The sequence below is a fragment of the Saccopteryx bilineata genome, chromosome 4 (assembly GCF_036850765.1).
Source record: "Saccopteryx bilineata isolate mSacBil1 chromosome 4, mSacBil1_pri_phased_curated, whole genome shotgun sequence".
NCBI lineage: Eukaryota > Metazoa > Chordata > Mammalia > Chiroptera > Emballonuridae > Saccopteryx > Saccopteryx bilineata.
This window is the reverse complement of record NC_089493.1, coordinates 39931503-39948809: the sequence shown is the minus strand read 5'-3', so window position 1 is coordinate 39948809 and position 17307 is coordinate 39931503. Positions and strand designations below refer to the sequence as shown.

General features: G+C 36.3%; 1 protein-coding gene across 1 annotated transcript in view; it reads left to right on the top strand.

Annotated features, from left to right (window-relative positions):
- MNAT1 (MNAT1 component of CDK activating kinase) overlaps nucleotides 1-17307 on the top strand; it is a 255821-nt gene that overhangs the window by 164118 nt on the left and 74396 nt on the right. Inside the window, exon 7 of the mRNA XM_066274524.1 lies at nucleotides 404-525. Within this exon, the coding sequence (XP_066130621.1) occupies nucleotides 404-525 (122 nt within the window). The remainder of the gene's footprint in view (nucleotides 1-403; nucleotides 526-17307) is intronic.

Here is a 17307-nt window from a genome sequence, read left to right as displayed (position 1 = left end):
TTACTGTGAGATACCACCTCATACCTATTAGAACGGCTATTATCAACAAGCTAGGCAGGGCTCTTCTTAACGTTTGAAATGCTCTGTAGTCAGGTTCATTTTTCAGAAATTACCTACAGCTCATGTTTATTTAAAAAGGCTGTGAAACATATGAAGGTTAAGGGTTAAAATAATGTTAATGAAAATTTCCAGATAGTTCACTTTTATTTTCTTTTTACTTTATATAATTTCAGTAAGATAAATGGGTAACTCAGAATAATTAAAACCCATCTCTGAAAATTGTGGTAAAATATATATAATACAAACTTTACAGTTTTAATAATTTGTAAGTATACAGTTCTTAGCATTACATACATTGACATTGCTGTGCATCTGTCACCGCTGTCCTTCATTTTCCTAACAGGGTCAGCATATTTCATTAGCACCTATTCAGAAGCTTGAGGAAGCTCTTTATGAATACCAGCCACTGCATGTAGAGACATGTGGACCACAAGTTCCTGAGTTTGAGATGCTAGGAAGACTTGGGTAAGTGCCTAAAAGAACTTCTAATTGAGCTGATGTTTAGCACTAGGCCCCCCTTTTTTCCCTTAATTTTTCCATTGAATTGAGAGAAAGAGAAAAACATCAACTCAGCCCTGACCAGGGATCGAACCTGCGACCTCAATTAACTGGGATGACACTCTAGCCACTGAAATATCTGGCCAGGGCCTGTTGTTATCGTTTTTAAGTGATACTTTAAGATTATTAGGTTTTGAATTTACAGAATTTTATATTACTTTATAAAAAAGAATGGTGCTTAATACTATGTTAATGCATTTTTTTATGGTTTTGTTGTTTTTTGGTTTTTTTTGAGATGGTGGTTGGATTGTATTAGTTTCTTCTTAAGGCTGTCCTTAGCAACCATACTGAAGTAGCTGTTCATTTTCAGCTCACTATACATTTTTTAGAAAAAAGAGCTTATTTATAATAGTAGTAAGCCAGTAAAAATCATGAGAGTTGAGCTCTTTGCTGTGAAAAGGGGTTTACTGTCTGCTGTCTGTAGTGAAACTGTATTTATGAGAAGTGAGCCACAAAATATACTGTGTGAAAAGTTATAATGTAGGGCTGGCCAGTGACTCAAAAGTTATATGCATTCATTTTGAAAATGAACATGGGGCCTGGCCAGTTAGCTCAGTAGTAGAGCATCAGCCTGGCATATGGAAGTCCCGGGTTTAATTCTTGGTCAGGGCACACAGGAGAAGTGACCAGGCTTCTCCATGCCTCCTCTTCCCCTTCTCCTTTCTCTTTCTCTCTCTCTTTCCCTCCTGCAGCCATGGCTTCAATGATTCAAGCAAATTGGCCCCAGGTGCTGAGGATGGCTCCATGGCCTCACCTCAGGTGCTAAAATAGCTTGGTTTCTGGGCACCGGTGCAGTGGCTCCAGATGGGCAGAGCATCTCCTGGTGGGGGCTTGCCAGGTGGATCCTGGTCAGGGTGCATGTGGGAGTCTGTTTGTCTGCCTCCTTGTCTTTCACTTAATTTAAAAAAAAGTAAGAATGTGCCCAGTGGAATTGAAGAATTGAATTTTAGATTTTATTCAATATAATGTAAATAAACACATCTGGCTTGTGGCTACCATACTTGGATAACACATGGTCTAAATACTCCAAATAATAGACTGAGATTGCCAGATGAGATTTTAAAAAGCAAGATTTACTATATGTTTTCTATAAGGATCTCACGTTTATATCAAGATACAATTTTTCTGAGCATTAAATGTTTCTCTGAACTTCTTGAATCTATAATTCATTATTTTTTTTGTAACTATCTCAATCATTCTCTTTACAGATTTCTTCTCCATTTTTGTTTTCATTCTGAGCCTCTGATTTCATGTATGTTAGACCTTCTTATATTGTTTTACATTTCTTAGATGCTATGTTTTGTGTTTTTTTATCTTTTCATAAATTTGTGTTTGGATAATTCCTCTTGTCCTATCTTCAAGTTCATTTATTCTGCTTGTGTCCTTCTGCTGATTAGTCCATCAAAGGAATTCTTTCTGTTACTGCAGTTTTCAAATCTAGTATTTCCATTTTACTCCTTTTTGTAATTTCTGTCTCTTTGCTGATATTCTCTGTTTACTCATTTTATCCACCTTTTTCACTAGATCCTTTGTCTTAATGTTATTTTAAAGTACTTCTTTGATATTTCCAACATCCCTTGGTCTGGTTGTATTGGCTGTTTTATGCCTTAATGATGGACTTGTTTTTCCTGTTTTCTTGTGTTTATTGTAATTATTGCTTGCATATTGGACATTTTGTGCAACAGAACAGTAAAGACTGAAATAAATGATACTTATATCCAGAAATATTTATGACCTTTTTTCTGTCAGGCCATTAGTGTAGGGAGTTGAGTGTAAGTTTGTAGTTTGATCTCAGTTTGGGATTTGTGATTGCTCTAGTTACCATCAGTGTATAACAGCCTTCCAATTCTTCCAGCTGTGGTCTGTCACCACTTTGTGCTTAATATAAGGCCTGGAGTGCTGGTGGGAATTTTTCAGTCTTCTTCTCCCCCCTCAGCTTTCAGCAGGCTCTGCAAGCCTGAGACACAGAGAGTTTTTTCTCTTATGCCCGTCCCCAGCAGTAGACTGCTCTTACTTTTTACTTGGAATAGGTCTTGAGGTGCAAGCAAGGGGGTTTCTTAGTTCTCCTGTTTGAGCTTTAGTCTTAGGAGGTCCTGTGTGCTGGAGCCTCATGGTGATGCTTTCTCAGTGTAGCTATCTCTTTCCCAGAGGGAAGCTACTTCTGTCTCCACCATCAGGGTACAGGAGGGTTTGCTGTTCTTCTCCAAACCCCACAACTGAACTTTGTCTTGTTTTGGTGGGGATGGGGGCTCTTGAGTATAAGAAGATATTTTCCTGCACCTCCCCGATCTCTGCTTTGCATCAGTGTTAGCTTGGGTGAGGGGAGGTGTCCTACTTTTCCTCAGTGATTGAAGGTTTTTGTCTCAGTTCAGAGTTGGAGAAGACTGCACTAGGCTTTCTACTCCTCCCCCAGTGGCACCTAACCTTTCTCTTAGCAACTGAATCTTGGCTGGTTTTCTTTTTTTTTAATAGTTCATTTCCTCTTCCATTTAGTGTTCAATTATTGCTGATTTTTATTGGATCTTTTTAATGAAATATCCTCCTCATCTTCCTCTTTTAATCTGTTATGCTGGTTGTGCTACTATATACAGTATGGGGTAAAAGTAGGTTTACAATTGTTTTTATGGAAAATAATACAATAATTAACAAATGATAATATAAGCATAAACTCTGTTTTGTGTATTCAAAACTGTAAACCTACTTTTTCCCCACCCTATACATATGTATGTATGTATTTAATGCCGATAGAATTCTGTGTAAAATAGATATAATCTAATAGACTTTTCTTTCTTGTTTTGAGTAAATTATTAAATTGAATACATTTTGGCAATATTTTTAATTGATTGGAACTCTTTTGGTTTTCTTCTGCCTTTACCATTATGGTTTAGATTTTTTAAAAGTAATGTAAGTGCCTGGTCTGTGGTGGCACAGTGGATAAAGCATCAACCTGGATAAAGGTTGCTGGTTCGAAATCCTAGGTTTGCCTGATCAAGGCACAAACCACAAGCAAGCAAAGAACAACCAAAGTGAAACAACTGTGAGTTGATACTTCTCACTCCTCCTCCCCCACTCCTTTCTGTAAAAATCAATAAATAAATTCTTTTAAAAAAATTAGGATAAGTATCCTTTGAATAAAGCATAACAATAGTGTTCATACTTGCATTTTCAAGTTTTTCATACCTAAATTTTTTTTTAAACTTAAAGGAGGCTCAGTTGCTTTTGGTGGGGTGGTAGTGGTTGAGGTCTTTCATTATTAGTTATTGACTATTTAGAATACACTTAGTTTCAGAATTACAGAAATAGACTTTTATCTCTCTCAACAAAGACTGTACCTGTGTTCTATACCCACAAAAGAAGGAAAATTGTTTTGTTTACAGATAGACATGTATGTATTTTAAGCAGTGGATCTTGACTATAAATTTCTTTTAGACATCTGTAGCTAAGGAGTAGGGGAATTTAGATCAACAATAGTGATATCAGAATTGCTAAAGAAATATTGGCCTTTTCTTGACATAGAACTGTTTATATACTATAATAGAATGTATCCCACATCTTCTTTCTCTTCAGCCTTCTACCTTGATAAAAGGATTAAATGCCACATAGACAGTTTTAGTTTTTGGAGCTGGGATTAGCTCAAATAATCTTTTTGGTAATAGGTTATAATCTAACACTTAAACATTTGCCAAGATAAATCCCAAATTCATTTCTTTTATTACTAGTTCTTTTCTTTTTCTTTCCTTTTTTTTTTCTTTTCTCTTCTTTTTTATTCCTACTCTCTTTCTTTCTTGTGAGATAGTGAGATAGACTTCCACATGTGCCCTGACCAGGACCCACCTGGCAACCTCGTCTGTGGCTGATGCTTGAGTCAACCCAGCTATTTTTAGTGCTTGCAGCTGATGCACTGGGACCACCTGAACTATCTTCAGTGCCTGGGGCCGATGCTTGAACCACTTGAGCCACTGGCTGTGGGAGGGGAAGACGGAGAGAAGAGGGGGAGAGAGGGAGATAGAAGCAGATGGTTGGTTGCTTCTCCTATGTGCCTTGACCAGGAATCAAACCCAGGACATTCACATGCTGGGCCAGTGCTCTACCACAGAGCCACCTGGCCAGGGTCACTAGTTCATTTTCTATTCTGAAATTATTTGAACCCCCATATGTTTCCTTACTTTTTTTCTTATTAGATATAAGGATACATTTTTACCTACTGTAATTTTCAGAAATATTTAGAAACTGAAGAAATTGTTCTGTGAAGTAACTTTTCAGAGACATATTTGGTATGATCAAAGTAAGGTACAAGGAATATTAATTTCAGTTGACCAAAGGTGTAATTGTTACACTTCTTTCTCAAGAGTTGCCCACATCTTTGTTGGAAGATTGTATCCAATAAGCCTCAGTTATCCCTTTACAGCAGTCTTTCCCACTTCCCCCAAACCTCTAGCTTCCATTTCTCTCTCTTTTCTTTCTCTATTACAATAAAATTTCCATTTTATATTATGTTATTCTACATGGGAACAAGTTTAATTTCTTTAGAGGTCAATAGAGAATAAATTAACTACCACGTTTCCATTTTCTTATATCTGCTTTGAAATCTTTATGACATGGAGTTAAGAATAGTACACTTTTAGCTTCACTTTAGTTAATGCAAAACTGTGGATGTAGGCACTTTCAAAAAAATTTTAGTTATATATTTTTAGGACATAAGGTGGAAGAATGCCTCCTAAAAATTATGTTTTTTGTCTTAATGTACAACTTTGACAAAGAATGAAATTAAAAGTACATTGCTGCCTGACCTGTGGTGGCGCAGCAGATAAAACGTCGACCTGGAACGCTAAGGTCGCAGGTTCAGAACCCGGGGCTTGCCCAGTCAAGGCACATATGGGAGTTGATGCTCCCTGCTCCTCCCCCCTTCTCTCTCTCTCCCTTCTCTCTAAAAATGAATAAATAAAAATCTAAAAAACAAAAACCAAAAAAAACACCTTTATTTAAAAAAAAATAAATAAAAGTACATTGCCATGAGATTATGGTTTTGACTAAGCTCTTTTTTAAAGTTAGTTAAACTTGAGAAGTAGAAGGATAAATGAGAATTTCTCATTAAGGAGGATATTGTGAATATATATAGTTATAGTTCAGATTTCACTGGCAGTACTCTTCTGGTTTGCTGAATGCAATCTGTAAGCATGTCTTATTAATTCTGTGCCAGTGGGAGCAAGCATTGGGAAAACTTAACTGCTAATTGAAATTCCCCAGACTATGTCTTTAGTGGGTTATTTAGTAAAGTCTCATTGATTGGCACTGTGAGACTGTCTTTGTAATAATCAACTGGCTTTCTAGTGAATATTTTACTACCTTCTATCCAAAGAAGAATTATTCCCTTAACTATATGGCGTAAGCATTTTTCAACTTTTTCATTAACTTCCAATTATTGAATCAGCTATCACTACTGTTTTAAATAGATATGTGATTTACTTAACATGAATTGTTTGTTTGTGAGTTCATTATAGAAATAAGGAAAAACATTTTATAAGTTAAAATATGATCTTTAAGTAAGATGTATATTTTAGTTATCCTTATTTATGAATATAAATGAAGTTATTTACTACCAAAGTTCTGTAGAGTAAAATTTTAATTTCCCTTTTCTGTAGAACATTTCTCTATTTTTTTTGTGGCTAAGTGTTGTAGCCAAATGCACATTTGTTTCTATCTTTTCTGCCAACATACTAATGTAAGTTCTGTGCTAACAATTATGATACCTTTAAGACATAGATTTAAACTAGGATGATTTAATATCTTGAGTCCTTTCTAAACAGATGATAGATTATTTAATTATTATTACAACATCAGTAGTGGAAAAAATTGTGGTAATAATGATAGTATTAAATTAACTCAGTTAACTAGAACCTGATGATAATTTGAAGAAAGTTTCTTGTTTGCTGTACATCAGCACCTTTCTTTCTTTTTTTTATATATGGCCATAGATTACATCAGTGGTTCTCAAAGTGTGTGCCAGGGCACACTGGTGTGCCCTATAAGATTTCCAGGTGTGCCCTATGGTATTCTAGAGAAATATGTGCCTGTTGGGGACCAAAAGACCAACAAGGTTTTTGGAGTTTAGATATTTGGAGGACAGAGATTTGGGGAATTGGCTGACAGTCTGCCCAACCCCCCTCCTCACTTGCCTGATTAGGTTGCGAAAGACTGTTAAACTGTGGTGCTGGATTGTTTATGCTACCCCCCATGTTCCCCGGAAAGACTGAAGGCAAGTTTCTTCTATCCTTTGTTTGGTGTAAAGTTAAGATGATATGTATGGTGGGGGTTTTCTGCACTCAACACAATTAAGAGTAAAAAGAGAGAAATTCTTCAATGTATTGACAAGGAAGTGAGAGTTTGCCTTTCAAATATATGCCTAAACATTGAAGAAATCGCTAGGACACATCAGGCTCATGTTTATCATAAACATAGAATGAAAAAACCGGGATTCCTGCACGCCAGTTCATGCTGGGACATGCCAAATTTACTAAATCTTACTAAGAATGTATCTATATATATAAAAAGATAACTTTTTTTGTTGTTTTTTATTTTTAACCCCTCCTTTTTAGAAATTCTAAAAAGCATAACTCAAAAAATATAACATAAAAATGTTCTTTAATGTCAGAATAAATTTAATTTTGTTGTATTTATTTTGTTTAATTACCATAAAAGCATGCTTGGACTTTGTATTTTTTTCTTTAATATTTGACTTAATTATTATAGCATATTGCTCAGAAATTTGTATATAGTGCACCTATAATTATTTGTAGGATTTTAAATGCACCCCAACTTCAAAAAGTTTGAGAACCACTGGATTACATTGGTAAAAACCAGTTTACTGAAATTGGAACTTTATATGTCAAATATTTGAGAAGAGATGTTAGACATTAAAATTTTTTTTCCTTATAACATTCTTTTTGTCTTTCTTCTTATTCTTTTTTTTTTTTTCCCCCTGAAGTTGGAAATGGGGGAGGCAGTCAGACAGACTCCCGCATGTGCCCGACCGGGATCCACCCGGCACGCCCACCAGGGGGCGATGCTCTGCCCATCTTGGGGCGTTGCTCTGCCGCAATCAGAGCCATTCTAGCGCCTGAGGCAGAGGCTACAGAGCCATCCTCAGCGCCCAGGCAAACTTGGCTCCAATGGAGCCTCGGCTGTGGGAGGGGGGAGAGAGACAGAGAGGAAGGAGAGGGGGAGGGGTGGAGAAGCAGATGGGCGCTTCTCCTGTGTGCCCTGGCCGGGAATCGAACCCAGGATTCCTGCACTCCAGGCCGATGCTCTACCACCAAGCCAACCGGCCAGGGCCTTGTCTTTCTTCTTAAATCTTTCCTCCTTGTTGCCTTTCCCTGAGATGATGAATCTCATCTTCCCCTGCATAATCTGTCCACTATCTTGTCTGATAGCCATATATTCTTTTCCTCTTATACTTGGTATTTCTTAAGAATCTCATGGTGTTGCATGCATTTTTATGCCATTGCATATGCTGTTTCGTTTCCTTAGGAGATTCTGTGCCTTTGTATTTGTGGCACAGTCTCCTTAGTAATCACTTTCCCTTTTTTCTTTCCTGTGCGTGAATTGTCTGTTTATGGCCTATGCCCCTTTTTCTATTGATGTAGTTAGTATTGTTTTCCTTATTTATATAAGTCAGCCATATGGTAAGACTATTAACCCTTGAAATTCTAATTATTTTCTATTCTTACATTGTTTATGATGTGAAGTAGTTTTAATCTCTGAGCAGTAAAATATATTGATGATATCCTGCTATTTTCATTGTTATTCTACTTAGGAAATACTAAACCAGCACAAAACTTTATATATTTTTATTTATACTCAAATTTTTATGTAGCTTTAATTTTTACATTTAATCGCTTAATCCATCTGGAATTTATTTTGTTGTGAGAAGATATAAAATAATTTTTATTGACTCTGGCCAGTGGCTCAGTAGATAGAGCATCGACCCAGTGTATGGATGTCCCGTATTGGATTCCCGGTCAGGGCACACAGGAGATGTGACCATCTTCTTTTCCCACCCACCCCTCTCCCTCTTCTCTCCCTCTTCCCCTCCTGCAGCCAGTGGCCCTACTGATTTGAGCGTGGTCCTGGGCTTGGCTGATCCAAGCGTTGGCCTCAGGTGCTAAGGAAGCTCTGTTGATTCGAGCATTGGCCCCAGATGGGGGTTGCTGGGTGGATCGCGGTCGGGGTGCATGCGGGAGTCTGCCTCACTATCTCCCCTCCTTTCACCTAAAAAAAATTAATGATTTTTATTTTATTTTTTATTTATATTTTTAGTGAGAGAGAGGGAGGGATAGACAGACTTGAAGGGAGAGAGGTGAGAAGCATCAATTCTTTGTTGTGGCACCTTCGTTGTTCATTGATTGCTTTCTCATTTGTGCCTTGATCAGGGGCTCCAGCGAAGCCAGTGACCCCTTGTTCAAGCCAGCAACTTTGAGCTAAACCAGTGACCTTAGGGCTCAAGCCAGTGACCTCGTGCTCAAGCTGGTGACCTCAGGATTTCAAACCTGGGTTCTCAGTGTCTCAATCTGACGCTCTGTCCACTGCACCTCCATCTGGTCAGGCTGATTTTTATTTTTTTTAACATAGTAAATTAGTTGGCTCAGAATAATTTATTTAATAATCCTTCCTTTTCCATTGGTGTATTATATTAATACTGGTAGTCCCCAGGTTATGAACGAGATAGGTTCGTAGGTTTGTTCTTAAGTTGAATTTGTATGTAAGTTGGAACAGGTATATTTACCTGTAAAATGCAACTTAGATGTTTTTTCTTAACATAGTATTTATTTTTACCTTTCTGTGCATATAAATACTTAGAAATTTTTAAATACAACCTTAAACAATCTTGGTAGATGCAGAAGATGATGGACTAGTTAGAGAGGATGGCACTGGTGTTAGAGTCACAGTTTGATTTTGCTGCTGAAATCAGTTTCTTGAAGTAGGCATCAAGGGAGGTTTGTACAAAGCTTTTCTTTTTCTTTCTCTCATAAATGGCCCTGTAGCATCTCAGTCCTTTGGTAACTGTATGGTGAACCTCTTTGTATCAGGATCTTGCTTCTCTAACTTGGCCATCTCTGGTTTAATGAGATGAAAAGCATCAAGGTCTTTTGCAGAAAACTTTTTCGGTTCTGGAGTTTCTACTGTCATCTTCAGCTCTAGTTCCATAAGGTCTTCATTGGTTAGTTCTGTGTCATGGGAGTCGTAAAACTCTATGATATAATTTTCACTGTTGTCCAATTGTGGTTGGTTACCAATAGCTTTTATGGTGCTCACTTGTAATTACGAGTTGTATGTAAGTTGGATATTTGTAACTTGGAGATTTACTGTGTGATTTTTCTCTGCTGCTGTTTCTTTTCCATTAATGAATTTCAATTTTTAAACAATATTAATGTGACAATTTAAAATCATGATGTTTTAATATTAAGCTGTACTGTATATATTTTTTATTGATGTGTAACAAATTTAAGTGAGTTATAACAACATTTTTATCTAGGTGGGCCAGAAATAATCAGTCTGAGCATGGGCTACCAGAATCCTCTACTCTAGTTGCACATGGTTGCAATCAAAGTATCAATTTGCAGTTCCATGTAAGCTAGACTTGGGGTATCTTTCAGGCTCATTCATATTATTGGTTCAATTAGGTTTCCTGCAGATGTAGATTTCACAATGGCTTCCATATTTTTCAGTGCTTATGGGAGAAAAATCTCTTCAAATCTCTTTCTTTTTAAGGGTTCCAACCCGATTAAGTCCAACCTACCTAGATAATCTTTTTTAATTAACTTTCATTCAACCAATTTGAGATCTTAACTACACCCACAAATCCCTTTTGCTATATATAGTGCCCCCATCTGTGGTATATACATTCCAATACCTTCTGTATATATCTGAAACTGCAGATAGAACTAAACTTTATATATACTGTTTTTCCTATACACATGTACCTATAATAAAATTTGATTTATAAAATCAGCCCAGCAAGAGATGAACAACAATAGTAATAAAATGGAACAATTATAACAATATACTGTCTTAAAACTTAACATGCATGTGATCTCTCTCAAAATATTTTTTAAAATTAATTTTATGGGGTGACATTAATCCATCAGGGTACATAGGTTCAGAGAAAATATCTCCAGGTTATTTTGACATTTGATTATGTTGCATACTCATCACCCAAAGTCATATAGTTTTCTCTCACCCTCTATCTGGTTTTCTTTGTGCCCCTCCTCTTTCCCCCCCCTCCTTCCCCCCCCCCATTAACCCCCACACTCTTGTCCATGTCCCTGAGTCTCATTTTTATGTCCCACCTATGTATGGAATCATATAGTTCTTAGTTGTTTCTGATTTACTTATTTCAGTATAATGTTATCAAGGTCCATCCATGTTGTTGTAAATGATCCAATGTCATCATTTCTTATGGCTGAGTAGTATTCCATAGTATATGTACCACATCTTCTTTATCCAGTCATCTATTGAAGGGCTTTTTGGTTGTTTCCATGCTTGGTCACTGTGAACAATGCTGCAATGAACATGGGCTGCATGTGTCTTTATGTACCAGTGTTTTTGAGCTATGGGGTTATATTCCCAGTAGAGGGATTGCTGGGTCATATGGTACTTCTATTTTTAATATTGTGAGGAACCACCATACTTTCTTCCATAGTGGTTGTACTACTTTACATTCCCACCAACAGTGGATGAGGGTTCCTTTTTCTCCACAGCCTCTCCAACACTTGTTATTACCTGTCTTGTTGATAATAGCTAATCTAACAGGTGTGAGGTGGTATCTCATTGCAGTTTTGATTTGCATTTCTCTAATAACTAATGAAGATGAGCATCTTTTCATGTATCTGTTGGCCATTTGTATTTCTTCCTGAGAGAAGTGTCTGTTCATGTCCTCTTCCCATTTTTTTTTGGATTGTTTGTTGTTGAGTTTTATGAGTTCTTTGTATATTTTAAATATTAGGCCCTTATTTGTGCTGTTGTTTGAAAATATCATCTCCCATTTAGTTGGCTGTCTGTTTGTTTTGTTGTCAGTTTCTTTTGCTGTGCAAAAGCTTCTTAGTCTGATGTAGTCCCATTCATTTATCTTTGCCTTCACTTCCCTTGCCTTTGGAGTAAAATTCATAAAGTGCTCTTTATAACCAAGGTCCATGAGTTTAGTACCTATGTTTTCTTCTATGTAATTTATTGTTTCAGGTCTTATATTTAGGTCTTTGATCTATTTTGAATTAGTTTTATTACAAGGGGACAAACTGTAGTCAAGTTTCATTCTTTTTGCATGTGGCTTTTCAATTTTCCCAGCACAATTTTTTGAAGAGTCTTTCTGTTCTCCATTGTGTATTGTTGGCCCCTTTATCAAAAATTATTTGACCATATACATGTGGTTTTATTTCTGGGCTTTCTGTTCTGTCCCACTGGTCTGAGTGTCCATTTTTTGCCAATACCATGCTGTTTTGATTATCATGGCTCTATAATATAATTTGAAGTCAGGTATTGTAATGCCCCTAGCTTCGATCTTTTTCCTTAGATTTGCAATGGCTATTTGGGGTTTTTTATAGTTCCATATAAACCTGATGATTTTTTGTTCCATTTCTTTAAAAAAAGACATTGGAATTTTGATGGGAATTGCATTAAACTTGTATATCACTTTGGGTAATGTAGTCATTTTGACTGTATTTATTCTTCCTATCTAAGAACAAGGACTATTTTTCCATTTTATTATATTTTTTCAATTTCCCTTAACGATGCTTTGTAGTTCCCATTATATAAGTCCTTTACATTCTTTGTTATGTTTATTCCTAGGTATTTTATTTTTTTTGTTGCAGCCATGGAGGGGATTGTTCTTTTTTTTTTTTTTTTTTTTTTAATAAATTTTTATTAATGGTAATGGGATGACATTAATAAATCAGGGTACATATATTCAAAGAAAACATGTCTAGGTTATTTTGTCATCAAATTATGTTGCAAACCCCTCGCCCAAAGTCAGATTGTCCTCCGTCACCCTCTATCTAGTTCTCTGTGCCCCTCCCCCTCACCCCTAACTCTCTCCCTCCCTCCCTCCCATGTCCTCCCTCCCCCCCACCCTTGGTAACCACCACACTCTTGTCCATGTGTCTTAGTCTCATTTTTATGTTCCACCAATGTATGGAATCATGTAGTTCTTGTTTTTTCTGATTTGCTTATTTCACTCCTTATAATGTTATCAAGATCCCACCATTTTGCTGTAAATGATCTGATGTCATCATTTCTTATGGCTGAGTAGTATTCCATAGTGTATATATGCCACATCTTCTTTATCCAGTCTTCTATTGAAGGGCTTTTTGGTTGTTTCCATGTCTTGGCCACTGTGAACAGTGCTGCAATGAACATGGGGCTACATGTGTCTTCACGTATCAATGTTTCTGAGGTTTTGGGGTATATACCCAGTAGAGGGATTGCTGGGTCATAAGGTAGTTCTATTTTCAGTTTTTTGAGGAACCACCATACTTTCCTCCATAATGGTTGTACTACTTTACAGTCCCACCAACAGTGAATGAGGGTTCCTTTTTCTCCACAGCCTCTCCAACATTTGCTATTACCCGTCTTGTTGATAATAGCTAATCTAACAGGAGTGAGGTGGTACCTCATTGTAGTTTTGATTTGCATTTCTCTAATAACTAATGAAGCTGAGCATCTTTTCATATATCTGTTGGCCATTTGTATCTCTTCCTGGGAGAAGTGTCTGTTCATGTCCTCTTCCCATTTTTTTATTGGATTGTTTGTTTGTTTGTTGTTGAGTTTTATGAGTTCTTTGTAAATTTTGGATATTAGGCCCTTATCTGAGCTGTCGTTTGAAAATATCAGTTCCCAGTTTCCCTTGCTGAGCAAAAACTTCTTAGTCTGATGTAGTCCCATTCATTAATTTTTGCCTTCACTTCTCTTGCCATTGGAGTCAAATTCATAAAATGCTCTTTAAAATCCAGGTCCATGAGTTGATTACCTATGTCTTTTTCTATGTACTTAATTGTTTCAGGTCTTATGTTTAGATCTTTGATCCATTTTGAGTTAATTTTTGTACAGGGGGAGAGACTGTAGTCCAGTTTCATTCTTTTGCATGTGGCTTTCCAGTTTTCCCAGCATCATTTATTGAAGAGGCTTTCTTTTCTCCATTGTGTGTTGTTGGCCCCTTTATCAAAAATTATTTGACTATATATATGTGGTTTTATTTCTGGACTTTCTATTCTGTTCCATTGGTCTGAGTGTCTATTTTTCTGCCAATACCATGCTGTTTTGATTGTCGTGGCCCTATAATAGAGTTTGAAGTCAGGTATTGTTATGCCCCCAGCTTCATTCTTTTTCTTTAGGATTGCTTTGGCTATTCGGGGTTTTTTATAGTTCCATATAAATCTGATGATTTTTTGCTCTATTTCTTTAAAAAATGTCATTGGAATTTTGATGGGAATTGCATTAAATTTGTATATTGCTTGGGTAATATAGCCATCTTGATTATATTTATTCTTCCTAGCCAAGAACAAAAGCCAACTAAATGGGAAATGATATTTTCAAACAACAGCTCAGATAAGGGCCTAATATCCAAAATATACAAAGAACTCATAAAACTCAACAACAAACAAACAAACAATCCAATAAAAAAATGGGAAGAGGATATGAATAGACACTTCTCCCAGGAAGAAATACAAATGGCCAACAGATATATGAAAAGATGCTCATCTTCTTTAGCTATTAGAGAAATGCAAATCAAAACGGCAATGAGATACCACCTCACACCTGTTCGATTAGCTGTTATTAGCAAGTCAGGTAATAGCAAATGTTGGAGAGGCTGTGGAGAAAAAGGAACCCTCATACACTGTTGGTGGGAATGTAAAGTAGTACAACCATTATGGAAGAAAGTATGGTGGTTCCTCAAAAAAACTGAAAATAGAACTACCTTATGACCCAGCAATCCCTCTACTGGGTATATATCCCAAAAACTCAGAAACATTGATACGTAAAGACACATGCAGCCCCATGTTTATTGCAGCACTGTTGACAGTGGCCAGGACATGGAAACAACCAAAAAGCCCATCAATAGATGACTGGATAAAGAGATGTGGCACATACACACTATGGAACAGTACTCAGCCATAAGAAATGATGACATCGGAACATTTAGAGCAAAATGGTGGAATCTTGATTACATGATACGAAGCGAAATAAGTAAATCAGAAAAAACCAGGAACTGCATTATTCCATACGTAGGCAGGACATCATAGTGAAACTAAGAGAAATTGATAAGAGTGTGGTGGTTATGGGGGGGAGGGGGGAATGGGAGAGGGAATAGGGGTGGGAGGGGCACAAAGAAAACAAGATAGAAGGTGACAGAGGACAATCTGACTTTGGGTGGTGGGTATGCAACATAATTGAACGACAAGATAACCTGGACTTGTTATCTTTGAATATATGTATCCTGATTTATTGATGTCACCCCATTAAAAAAATAAAATTATAAAATAAAAAAAAAAAAAAAAAAAGAAAATATCAGTTCCCATATAGTTGGCTGTCTGTTTATTTTGATATCAGTTTCTCTTGCTGAGCAAAAACTTTTAATTGTGATGTAGTCCCATTCATTTATCTTTGCCTTCACTTCTCTTGCCATTGGAGTCAAGTTCATAAAATGTTCTTTAAAACCCAGGTCCATGATTTTAGTACCTATGTCTTCTTCTATGTACTTTATTGTTTCAGGTCTTATATTTAGGTCTTTGATCCATTTGAATTAATTTTAGTACACGGGGACAGGCTGTAGTCGAGTTTCATTCTTTGCATGTGGCTTTCCAGTTTTCCCAACACCATTTGTTGAAGAGGCTTTCTTTTCTCCATTGTGTGTTGTTGGCCCCTTTATCAAAGATTATTTGACCATATATATGTGGTTTTATTTCTGGGCTTTCTATTCTGTTCCATTGGTCTGAGTGTCTATTTTTTTGCCAATACCATGCTGTTTTGATTATCGTGGCCCTATAATATAGTTTAAAGTCAGGTATTGTAATGCCCCCAGCTTCATTCTTTTCCTTAGGATTGTTTTGGCTATTCGGGGTTTTTTATAGTTCCATATAAATCTGATGATTTTTTGTTCCATTTCTTTAAAAAATCTCATAGGGATTTTGATGGGAATTGCATTAAATTTGTATATTGCTTTGGGTAATATGGCCATTTTGATTATATTTATTCTTCCTATTCAAGAACAAGGAATATTTTTCCATCTCATTGTATCTTTTTCGATTTCCCTTAACAATGCTTTGTAATTTTCATTATATAGGTCCTTTACGTTCTTTGTTATGTTTATTCCTAGGTATTTTATTTTTTTGTTGCAATCGTGAAGGGGATTATTTTTTTGAGTTCGTTTTCTAATATTTCATTGTTGGCATATAGAAAGGCTATGGACTTTTGTATGTTAATTTTGTATCCTGCGACCTTACTGTATTGGTTTATTGTTTCTAATAATCTTTTTGTGGAGTCCTTCGGGTTTCCGATGTATAGGATCATATCATCAGCAAAAAGTGATAGCTTTACTACTTCTTTTCCGATATGGATGCCTTTTATTTCTTTGTCTTGTCTGATTGCTCTGGCCAGAACTTCTAGCACCACGTTGAATAAGAGTGGAGAGAGTGGACAACCCTGTCTTGTTCCTGATTTAAGGTAGAAAGTCCTCAGTTTTATGCCGTTTAATAGGATGTTGGCTGATGGTTTATCATATATGGCCTTTATCATGTTGAGATATTTTCCTTCTATACCCATTTTGTTGAGAGTCTTAAACATAAAATTGTGTTGTATTTTATCAAAAGCCTTTTCTGCATCTATTGATAAGATCATGTGGTTTTTGTTCTTTGTTTTGTTGATATGGTGTATTATGTTAACCGTTTTGCGTATGTTGAACCATCCTTGAGATTCTGGGATGAATCCCACTTGATCATGATGTATTATTTTTTTGATATGTTGTTGTATTCGGTTTGCCAGTATTTTGTTTAGTATTTTAGCATCTGTATTCATTAGAGATATTGGTCTGTAGTTTTCTTTCTTTGTGCCATCCTTGCCAGGTTTTGGTATGAGGGTTATGTTGGCCTCATAAAATGTGTTTGGAAGTATTGCTTCTTCTCAATTTTTTGGAAGACTTTGAGTAGAATAGGAACCAAGTCTTCTTTGAATGTTTGATAGAATTCACTAGTATAACCGTCTGGGCCTGGACTTTTATTTTTGGGGAGATTTTTAATAGTTTTTTCTATTTCCTCCCTGCTGATTGGTCTGTTTAGGCTTTCTGCTTCTTCATGACTCAGTCTAGGAAGGTTGTATTGTTCTAGGAATTTATCCATCTCTTCTAGATTGTTGTATTTGGTGGCATATAATTTTTCATAGTATTCTACAATAATTCTTTGTATTTCTATGATGTCTGTGGTGATCTCTCCTCTTTCATTTTGGATTTTATTTATTTGAGTCCTGTGTCTTTTTTCCTTGGTGAGTCTCGCCAAGGGTTTGTCAATTTTGTTGATCTTTTCAAAGAACCAGCTCCTTGTTTTATTGATTTTTTCTATAGTTTTTCTGTTCTCTATTTCATTTATTTCTGCTCTGATTTTTATTATCTCCTTTCTTCGGCTAGTTTTGGGTTGTCTTTGTTCTTCT